We start from the raw sequence: 11,803 nt of genomic DNA, 5'->3' as shown, positions 1-11,803 counted from the left end.
GGCAGGAATTATTAATGGTTTAACAAAAGGAAAAAAATTCTTATCTTTAATGCCTTCAAAACATTGCTTGACATTGTCAGGTAGGGCTTACAGAAGTTTCTGAATAACATAACGTAATTTACCTCTGGATCTGTCTGAGCTTCCTCAGAAGCAGAGAGAGTATTTTCTGCCACTGGTATCTCTCCATCATTGCTGCACTGAGCTATATAAACAACAAGAGGAAACACCAAACAAACGTAGGATTAAAACCAGTAACTCCCCAAATTATGCCCACTCCCACAGAATATTAACATACGTGTAATTGTGACAGATTTCAGTTATGGACTCGTAGCAGGGAAGGTTTTCTAAAAACACACTAAATCTCATTTTTAATGTCCCTCTAACAAACATCAGAATCCATTCTGCCATTATGCAATACAACGTTTTGGAGGACACCTAAATGCTCACACTAAGCATAATGCAAGTGACCTATCAAGGAAAAGCACTGTTGGATAAAAGACAACACTACGCTGTAAGTGGGTACCGTGCCACACTGGCATGCTAGGATAATGGAAATACCTTCCAGAGAGTCACTGGAGTTTCAATGACTGTTTCTACAAGGAGAGGTTTGAATTTGGAAACGCAGCCAAGCTCAAATTCAGTCAGCTGCACACTGAACCTGTCAAGGCTGTGTTCTCATACCAGTATTAACAAATTGAGTATTATATTTAGTAATTAAAACAAGCGGAAGGACTTTCATTATATTAATATGCACCAGACTTACACTTCCAACTCAAGAAATCCTAATGCAGTGCCATGATATTATTTTTCAGGTGTAAAAGCATTGCTGGTTCCTTCCAAATTACTCGTATTTAATCTATGACATTATTAAGGAATGTTTAATATTGTAAATTGCTTTTATCAATAGCACTTCTATAAACTATCTTCCAGCAACACCAGTGCATACAATTCTTAACACACCTAAAAGTACTGACCAAATGAAAGACATTCTACTAATTTCATCCATTTCAAAAAGAAATACTTCTATAAAGTTGATGACTGGATATTTTCCGTAACACTGATGCAGTAAGTACTTCAACACAGGCCTACAAAGTCTATAAACTCTTAAAAAATACTAATTTGTGCCAATGTTACAACAGACACCTGCTTTATGGAACTGCTCCTCTTTTTTAGCATCTTACCTTGCAAATCAATTGGTTGCTCCTCTTCTTGCAAAGAAACATATTCTTCTGAAACACACTCGTGGTTATCATTTGTGCTTCCATTTTCCGAAGTCACCGTCTCTATGTCAGAACCCTGGAGTCAGAAGAGTTTTAAATGAACATCACAGTTACTTGGGTTTCCATCAGCAAAACTGAAGGAAAGGGTTACAAAGGAAAGGGGACATTAGTAATAATAATAATAAAAAAGAAATAGGAGAGAAAACTTTGAAAACTGAAAAAGATTTTAAGCCAAGAAAGGCAAGAGAAAGTCTAAGTAATCAACTAACAGCAACTGTTAATGTGCAATAGTTGTGACCAGAATTGAAAAAAGGCAGAGGGAGACAATTCTAGGGGAAAAAAAACAACTAAACAAACAAAAAACCCAAACCAAAACAAAAAAGCAGTAATTTAGGCATCCATTAACAACTATGCTAAGCAATTTTTAAAAACCATTTTCTAACTGCTTTATTAGACTTATTTATTAAATAGAATTTAGAGAAACAGAGGAGATTGTCAAATGAGTTTTGAATACAGGATCTAATTCTTGCACACGTGTCCATGTACAGCATGTAAATACACCACCCATCCCACAAGATACTGAGCTTTAAGAGTACTGCCACAAACTCCAAGCCCAGGAAACAAGCACATGTAACGACTCCATCTCAATTCCTCTCAGCAGATTTGAAGAGTTGTTTTAATAGTACATCTCTTGACACCAGGAAAACAAATATTTATACATTTCTAAACTGGATCTCTGTCCTTAATCCAGACAGAAGCCTTAGTTAAAAGCCAGCTGCCAGCCAGCAACAACCTCAGAGCAAAACAGGAACTGAAGCTAAACAACAGTCAGAGACTGCAGGGCACTAAGGACAAGGAATATGGTTGGCAACTATAAATATTTAATCTTCATATTCCAATTTGTGTTTGAAACAACTATGGAACGCAAGGTTATCAGAAAACTGTAAACATGCAAAACACAACTGAAAAATACTAAGTCACTCTGATCCATAAATAACTGGAGCTGTTTTTGTAAACAGAGATAGTTATTTTTGCAACAGCAGGTGTGAAATTACAGTAGCAGCGATACTTCCAGAGCAGTTTCCCTAGATAGCTCATTTCAGGACTCAAGCAAACATTGATGCTTTTGTTTTTTCAAGAGGAGACTGTACTCCAGGAAGGTTAGATACCTCGAAGAGAGCTGCGTAAGATACACTCCACAATCACATTACGAAGTTATGTTCCTTTTTGAAAGGTTCCAAAAATTAACTACTTCAGTAATTTGATTTTGTTTCCAACTACAAAAGCATCGCAATGTCAATCGCAAAAGTTTTGTAGAGATTTGTCACTGCGCTCTAAGTAACTTATTGAAATCTGAGTGAAATCTCAGGAAAGAAAATACAAAGTTATTTGTGGGTTTTGGCTTGGTTGGGTTTTATAGGTAGGCATATAGATTTTTTATGTACCAGTTGTTCTCTGCCATAAAAGAACCATCACTTCCATTTCTTAAGCTGGGGAAAAGAAAAACAACAACTGTATTTGCGCAGACCCCACAACAAGGCAAACATGAGGAATGTAGTTCAAACCATATAAACTTTTGAGCTAAAATACCAAGAAACTGAGCTAGCTGAGTCCAAGGTAAGCCATCCTTTTTTTAAACACGTGCAGTCTGGTGGGGAGGTCTGAACTCTCAGCTTCATTGAAGCTGTTGCTAGACCTCCATCACCCTTCCATTTCATCAACAGCAAAGAGGATGGGAAAGGATATTGTCTCCTCACTACACTTTTTCCTACGCTCCTACATAAAATCAGCAAGTCCTTTCCTAAGGGTAGTATAACACCACACACCAACACTTCTCTGTCCAAAGCAGATACTCAATTCAGCACACACAGCTGCCAATTCTCTGCAATCACAATCTGGCCCATTGCTATTTCTTGTCCTTCTTAACTTGGTGCCTTTGTAAATGGGAAAACAAATCTAGAAACCAATTCTGTTGCATCATCACCAATAAAGGTCACAATGATACATGAGAAAGTAATGCTGTAGTATGCCAAACCTGTCTAATCCTTAACTCTAACCCTTTCCTAAATAGCCCAATCACCTCCCTGAAGTATACAGCAGTCCACATATCATCCCCTTTCTGGATAACAAGCATGTGAAGGGTTATCTTGCCTTCCCATTCATTCTTTCTTCACGCTCAAATTCAAGCTGTCTTGCTAGGAGAACACCAGTAATTGGAGCTCCTAAAGACCAGTGTTTTCCCAGCTCAAACAGAATTATTTTATTTCTTTTAATCTAGGAAGAACAACTAAGAACAGAAAACCTCTCCACTGCAGAAATCAGTTCTGCTTTGGCTAGACAAATTCCTGCCTTCCTATTATCTTGTGTTACGTTAATGTATTTAGACTGCATAATACAGTTTCAGTTACAGTGTAAAATAACCACCCCAAGATGAAAATAAAGCCTGCGATACGCAGCTGAGTATCCCAACCGCTGTAGCCAACTCCTAAATCCTTTCACTTGTAGAAGAAGCCTGTGAGGCCTAGAAGCCTGTGAGGCCTAGAAGCCTGTGCACTCCTGTATCCCCCTTGATCTTGAGGGCTGGAGTGAGCGGGTTTTCCATTTCTCTTTTGGTGACAGGAGTCCCAACTTGTCACCCAACTCAAAACAAGGAAAAGAAGTTTTAACCATCTCTTTAAGTATCACCTTGCTGCCAAGAGACATGAAAAGGTGGCCCAACATTTATAAGCCCACAAACCTGATCTCTTGCTTTTGAAACTGAACTGAGCTTTCAAAACTTGAGTACAATGACAAGCTTGCAATGGCTTGCCTTTCAAACTGCCCAGGTTTTCATTATAATCTGCAAATAGGAGAGTGTGCAGTGAAGTAGAAACAGCTGATCGCTACCCATGATTTCTTCCCATTATTCTCTATTTTCCTCCTATGAATAAAATATTGCCAGTACTGTTCCTTGAAAATGTTTTGGGTCAGGGAACAAGAAGATACAGGCAGCCATTATCTAAGTGTCACTCCAGGAAAACAGCTAACCCATTTGCTCTGATGATGCTGGCTCAATAACCTGCTCACTTGATAAGACAATGCTAAATGCTTAAAAAATAAAACAAAAAACAAAAAAATTCCCGTACGACAGCCATGCCTCAGCCAAGATCTGAAGAGATACAAAAATCCTCAGGACTAAAGGAGAAAAGTCTATTGGAGGCCCACACTAACAGGCAGGGCCCCTCAGAGTTTCTGAGCAATGTAGGCCTGCCTTGTTCACTGCTCGGGGAAAGTAAGATAAACCCTTAATCTTATCTAACTTCAAGTGTCTACACCTGAGCAAATTGCTGAAGGCACCTTTACAATCAATACTCAGCGGAGTCAAGGCAGCAAGTCACTGGATCAAATGGAAGTGTTGACCTAAGCATAAGAATTACCGCTCTCTGGACTCCATTAATTGTATTGACTTAGTCTAGACAATGTAAACTTAGAAACCAGTGTCAGGTTCAGACACCTATCTTGTAGATGCCTAAGCAACAACCAATCTCATCCCAACAGACCTTTAATTGCTTCTTTTTTTCTTTTTCTTTCGTCTCAAGCTTTATTCTACTAGGAATTTTTAAAAAATCACTTTTGCTTTAATAAAGCCACTGTCACTTTATACAGCTAGTCAAACATCAGAAGATAGGAAACAAACACACAAATTAAACCAGGCTACACAGACATTACAGGGACTTTACAAAGAGCTATACCCCAAGACTTGATCAAAGAATGAGGGAATTCTAGCATTTCATCCCAAATATAAGTATGCCTGATAAATGAAGCTATAGCAGAGATCCAAAGATGGACAGAAACACATCTGAAGCCATACACACGACACAGAACTTCACACATCAACTGCATAGGTTTTAAAAGGCAACAAGCATTTTGAACCAAGAACGTTTTTTTGCCTTGTACAGTCTGTTAGCTCTTTCCATCGGCTCCCACACAATCTACCACCACAACTTCCTTACACAATAATGAGATTGCTCTTGACTATTTCCTTACAGAAGATACCTTTTCAGTGACAGTTTGCCTCATGGAAAAGGAAAAAACAACGTTCTTATAGTAGCTGCCACAAGCTCAGTCCTGCACTGCCATATGAATTCCTCTTCCACAAGGTGCCAACATCCAGGTTATTTCTACGTATTTTATGCCTTGTGCTCTCCTGTCTGAACAATAGGGCCAAGGAAACCCAGAATTCCAGTGTGAATGGCAAAGAGCTTGTGCTAAATGCTGCTGCAAGTCCCTGGAAAGCACAAAAGACAGACACTTCAAAACTCAATGCGCCTCACAGAAGTATCTCTTACCACCTCCAAGGTTCTTTCACTCTGTTACAGTTTTCAAGACCCTCCAAGTGTAAGTACATCAAGTGCTCACCAATCACCATTTTAAGCTACTTCTTTCTTACTGCTGATCTTACAGCACAGATGCAAGAAGACCTGACCTGCCCTCCCATCACCTTCATTTCCCAATAAACCTAATAAAATGTTGGCATTCCTTCACTCACTGCAGTTTCCTTTGGATTCCACTTGAGGCAAGAAAGTCTGGAAAACCTTGAGCATCTTGGCCATGGAATATGTAATTACATACTCCCCGTTACAAAACTCTCCCCAAGGAATTTGCAACCAGCCTTTGCAACACCGTTGATTTCTGCAGACCCCAGACCCTCTCAACTTGCCATATCTTTCCTTCTCAATGCAGAACAGCATTCTACACAAGTGGAAGTGCTCAGAAGTGTGCAAATAAGACCAAACAGGCCTACGTGGATCCTTCTCCAAACTGCCTGAGCATTCTGTAAGCAGTGAGACAATACAAAAGACTAAAGGCAGCACATCTCACAAATGTCTTCCTGCCAGTCCTCAACCTCCTGAGCTCAGAGGCTCAACTCAAAGAGACTGTTCCAGACAGAAACAAAAGCAGTCAGTTACAAACAGAGATGTAAAGATAACGACTACAGCATTCACATGAGCCTTGAAAATGCCTTCTACTGATACTTCACTCATTGAGCATTAACTTGTCTCTATCCTATTTTTCATAGTAAGACTGAATGTAAAGACAGAGGGCTGTTCCTAAACAGCAACTGTTGAAGCTAGGATGGTAGAAAACACCTGGAGAAATCACAGAATCCCAGATCGTTAGGGACTGGAAGGGACCTCAAAAGCTCATCCAGTCCAATCCCCCTGCCGGAGCAGGAACACCCAGATGAGGTTACACAGGAAGGCGTCCAGGCGGGTTTTGAATGTCTGCAGAGAAGGAGACTCCACAACCTCTCTGGGCAGCCTGGGCCAGTGCTCTGGCACCCTCACTGAGAAGAAGTTTCTTCTCAAATTCAAGTGGAACCTCCTGTGTTCCAGTTTGTGTCCGTTACCCCTTGTCCTATCATTGTTTGTCACCGAGAAGAGCCTGGCTCCATCCTCGTGACACTCACCCTTGAAATATTTATAAACATGAATGAGGTCTCCCCTCAGTCTCCTCTTCTGCAAACTAAAGAGCCCCAGCTCCCTCAGCCGCTCCTCATAAGGGAGATGCTCCACTCCCTTGATCATCTTTGTAGCCCTACGCTGGACTCTCTCCATCTCTCTTTCCTTCTGCATGAGAGATTTTTCCTGCTCGCTATTGCCCTTGGTGTGTGGTGGGGACGGAGGGTGGTGGAAGTGGGTTTGGAAGGTAAAGATGAAATATATTAGCAACAACAGACAAGTTACACAGCACATCAATGTTTTCAGGGAAGATGGAACAAAGGAGAGCATCTCACTAAAATTCCAGCAATTCTTCAAAGTAAAACCTTTGAAGACAAAAATATTCTTTTCAATTAAAAAAAATGTATCAGCTACAGTAAAGGATACACATTTTTATACAGTAGTTTTATGTTTTCTTACTTATAAATCTCTCCTCTGTATTTTATGTTGATATGCAAGTTCCAACAAAGCTGAAATAATACTTTACCACATACGGCCAGTGTTCAACTGACAGGACTTTATTAATTTGAGATGAGGTACCTCATGATTGATGACAGTCCAGCCACAAGACGAGTCACTGTCACTGGAATTTTCAGACATTTTCAAAGCACGCTGCAAGTAAAAGTAGATTCTTTTAACACTCAAGATATGCCATTTCACTGCTTTCAAAAAAGAAGAATCCAAATTATGATGTTACAGAGCACCACACTAACTCACACACTGTTATTCTGGAACCAGAAAAAAAATAGAATAAAAGTAGAGCAAGAAAATATATTATTTTGTACACATTTCCTATTATCTCTTTTTAAACTTGGAGCACATACGGCTTTGCTAGGTACATACCTACTCGATCCAGCCAAAAAGCTCTTAGATCAGCTCAAAACACATGCACACGGGGCCAATCAATAAATCAATAACGAACTTTAAAACAACAGGAACTGCAGCTTATTCAAGAGAAACACCTTTCTGGTGAAAGACACAAGTTAGGATCTTTAGGAACCAATTCCCTTCAACCACTGAGCAAAACAACGTCTCACCTTTCTTTCACTCCTTCCAATGACTCTTAAAAATACCAATTCTGAAGTTACGAGTACCTGAAGAGTACGAAGCCAGAATGAAAAAATCTGAAGTACAGATTTTACTTGTTACAATACTACCAGAGGACTTTGGTAGGTTGTTTTTATTTTCAGAGGAAAGCTGGCTGCCTGCAGCTGCCTGGTTATTTCTTCTCCTGTACCAGAAATGCAGAGTATTCATTATTGTTACACATTCAGATTATCTTTTAAAGTTGTTAACTAACGGAAAGACTTCAAAAAGAAGTTTGATGCATGTCAGGTTCCTTAAAATATATCAAGTCATTAAATAAAATTTACTATAGGTTTATCTTGGGGGGAGGGGGGAACCCCATTGCACAAGTAGCAGAATAATTTCTGATCAACCGTGTGTTGCTGTATGCACCCAGTGTAATAAAGCAGCAACAAGAAACCATGGTTGAATAAAGCTGTCAATATAATCATCATTTTATAAAAAAGCAGAGTTCTGAGAACGTCAGACATCTGCTTTATTCCCCACACCAAGTTACTCCCAGTAAGAACACAGGGAAATGCACCTATTCGTTTACATTTATTTACTCTGTTTTATCATCAATCCCGTCTTGACTGCCAGTTCGTTAACACAGAAAATACACATAAACTTTGAATCGGAACATCTAAATATGCCAGTGTGGCTAGAAACGTGCACAACAAAATATGAAATCTCTGATTCCATTTAGGATTCTTAAAAAATACAGCACACATTTGCTCATCTCTCTGAACCAGAGCAGTTAATGTATATTTTTCTAACGTAACACTCTTCCCTCACCAACTTCAACTAATGTATTTGGGGTTCCTCTGTAAAAAAGGCAACGGTGACAAGGACAAACACAGTTTATAAAAGCAAAAATATTCACTAACAACCAACTTAAGTATCAAACTCAGAGAGAAACAGGATCCCCATTTATTATAAAGCCCCACTTCGAACGTGGCTGTCATTTCCCTTTACATCTTTTTCTTCCTTCATTAATGCTTTTCCTGAAATCTCAGCTAGGGAACTTGGTGGGGGGTGGTGTTTTGGGTTGGTTTTCTTGTTCGCATGGTGTTTGGTTTTGGTTTTATATCACACTGTATTCAGCCGTCAATTTTGTTTTTAAATCATTGTCCCAGATTGGTTTTTTTAATCACATTTCTTCACTCGCCAAAATAACAAATGCCAAATGGCAAAGCCCGGGTTCCAGACTTCTCCTGAAATGACGCCAAGCTGCTTGAATTTGGCCAGGCATTCAGCAGCAGCACTCCTGTCAGAGGAAGGGAACTACCTGCACCAAAAGCCTCCACCTATCTGAAACAGTGCTGGCTGCGTTGCAAAAACCGGGCAGCTGATCTGAAGTCATCTTTGAGGAATTCTCTTCAGTATAAAAACACTCCTATTTCATTATTCTACAGGTCAGTGGACAGAGCTATTACAAGAGTACCAAATCTATTGTCACTGAAAAGCAGGCCTTTTGGTAACCAGAAAAAACAGGGTTTGGGGCAAAAGTAGCACAGGTGGTTACCCCGTCCTTACCAGAGAGCCCGATCTCCACTGTGGAAAAATTCAGGCTATGGTTTCATAACCCGGTGACTTCAGTTCTAGTGCCTCTCAGTGCCAGACGAAATACAATGAAGTCACACAATGCAAGTCCTCTAATAGGCAAAAAACCCCCAAACATAAAAAAAAAACCAAAACCCACAAAAACCCCCAAACAAAAAAACCCCACAACAACAACAAACCAAACCAAACCTCTGTTGATACAAGTGCAGGTACAGATTTTGAAAGGGCAAGTTGTAACAGCAGACTCTGTACTGGACACTGTGAGGTCTTGTCTTCCTCTCACTCAGTGTTTCACCACGAGCCCTGGCTAACTCAACATAAAAGTTGCCGTGTTCGCCCTCCCCACCCAGACCACAGACTGCAGGCCATTGAGCAGTGCATAAAACCAGTTCTGCTGAACACACAACCATGGCCTCAGGCTCTACAGAGCATTAACCACCTGTCTTCCCTCCTCAGATGAAAGCTTCAGGACCTCTGTGGGTATCAGCATAACCAAAAAAAGTTGGAAAAAAACCGGAGGAACAAGCAGACAAACAATCATTTTCTGCTACTTGCTGGCCTTGATAAATGGCTTGATTTAAAAGTTATTTATCTTCTGTTTAACCAGAATATTATACCAGTGCTGCATATGTAACTGCACACAGCTGATCAATCCCCAGAATGGAAAAGTTTTTAATATCAAGAAAAATAATGGAACGAAACAATTATTACAAAATCACTGAGGTTTACAGGTAGAACTGCTAAATTTATCAAAAATATGACAGACAGCATAACATCAAACTGAAGGGCATCTCTAGGGTCACTATGTTCCTACAAGCACATGTAGCAACCATACACTTGTAAAACAAATACCAGAAGTAAAACTTTTTATTAATCATGAACAGTTAGCTCTGAAAGGGCAAAATGACCTAAAAAGCTGTAATTAAAAAACCAGGAACACTGCTCCTAAACTTCAACCATCACCTACAGTAAACAGCTTATTTCTGTAAAAGATTAATAAAACACCGATAGGTAACTAAATCTAAGGTCAAATCCAGCCCCTTAAGTAAACTGAAATACAGGAGGCTAATCTGAGCCCAATGGCTAAACTGATCTATTTGCAAAACCTTCACTGGCTTGTAGCCTCCACCACCAAATGACAAAGGCCCACTAAGAACCTGTAGATCCTTCCTATCAGCCCAAAGGTGCTGGATACAGGTGGCACTGTCTGGCTGAACGCAGGATATTTAAAAAAGGCGGCTTTGCCAGGAATTAAAGAGACATGAAGCCTGCAAACTTCCTAATGAATCAGGGTGATGCTAATGGGTTCTAGTCCAGGATCAGTAGAGATAACTGGAAGACACAGTAGAGTATTCCACACCTCCTGTGAGTCAGGCCAAGTCAGAAGGGAAGACTGAGAAAAAAGAAAAACACACCACCCCTCACACAGCTTCACTAGTTTGGCTTCTTGCTAAAGATCTTCATCGCCACTATTCCTCAAAAGAAAATGACAGTTCAGGTTCTTCCATACTCCAGTTTAAACTGCAAAGCTGATTCTAGGCCCATACATGTTTTATGCTCTCAGTGACACTGCCTTTTATATCCACTATAAATAAATATCCATTATATTCAGAGCTCAACCTCTATGTATTTGTGAAGAGGGAAGAGAGGGGGGCAGGGGTCGGGAACTACCTTCCTAACCTTAGCGAAATGCAAACCAGAAGCATAAGGTGTAAAAGTTTATACCCCATATGCACTGCAGATAAGGTAATACCAAGTTATCCCATATATCTACATAAAAACACATACTGCACACCACTGTGTATCCACTGTGAAGCAGAATAAATACCAGTCTCAGAGAAAATAACCATCCCAGTCTAAACAAACCCCTAAGTTCTTCCATCTTAATAGAGGATTTCCTAAACCAAAAAAAAACCCAAACCCTCAATAAGCATTAGCAAAGAGAAAGATGAATAAGAAGGCACTGATAGGGATCAGTGTTCTTTAGAGTTTGCAGTGCTGTCATTCCAAGTAAAAACTCACAGTTCTCTTCTAGCAGCTTCTGCGTTGCAGAAATGACAACATGCTATGGTGGCATCATCCTTCACAGCTTTCGTGCCAGTATTTACTTCTACTAAGCGGTACAATTTCTTCCCAAAAGTAACATTCTTCTTTATTAACATATTTAGCAACCCATAAAGCCTATTTCTTCCTTATGATTTCCAGCGAGGCAAACGTGGCTCCTCAAAGCCAAGCCACCCCAAAGGCGGGCGCTCCCTGCTTCTCTCACAGGTGCTGTGCTGCTGTATCGCACCTGCAGCGGAGCGGGGCACGGCGCCAGGCAGAGCAGCTAAACAACCACCTCACAGTTTGTGAAACACAACGCCTTGCATCAGCCGGGACGGCAGAGGCAGATGATGAAAGAGAAGAAAGTTGGCAAACGGCAGCGGCCAGGGCCCGCACGGCGGGGACGCCGCCAGCGGAGCCCGCGAGGCC

General features: G+C 40.5%; 1 protein-coding gene across 1 annotated transcript in view; it reads right to left on the bottom strand.

The window, feature by feature from the left end:
* Nucleotides 1-7,300, bottom strand: part of CCPG1 (cell cycle progression 1) — a gene marked incomplete at its 3' end in the record, with an annotated part of 12,449 nt that extends 5,149 nt beyond the window's left edge. The window contains exons 1-3 of the mRNA XM_010181369.1: nucleotides 7,241-7,300; nucleotides 1,182-1,296; nucleotides 123-202 (exon numbers count right to left, since the gene is read on the bottom strand). Of these exons, the coding sequence (XP_010179671.1) occupies nucleotides 123-202; nucleotides 1,182-1,296; nucleotides 7,241-7,300 (255 nt within the window). The remainder of the gene's footprint in view (nucleotides 1-122; nucleotides 203-1,181; nucleotides 1,297-7,240) is intronic.
* Nucleotides 7,301-11,803: the final 4,503 nt, after the last annotated feature.

The sequence above is a fragment of the Mesitornis unicolor genome, unplaced genomic scaffold (assembly GCF_000695765.1).
Source record: "Mesitornis unicolor isolate BGI_N332 unplaced genomic scaffold, ASM69576v1 scaffold12903, whole genome shotgun sequence".
In the NCBI taxonomy this organism is placed as follows: domain Eukaryota; kingdom Metazoa; phylum Chordata; class Aves; order Mesitornithiformes; family Mesitornithidae; genus Mesitornis; species Mesitornis unicolor.
This window is presented reverse-complemented; position numbering and strand designations above follow the sequence as displayed.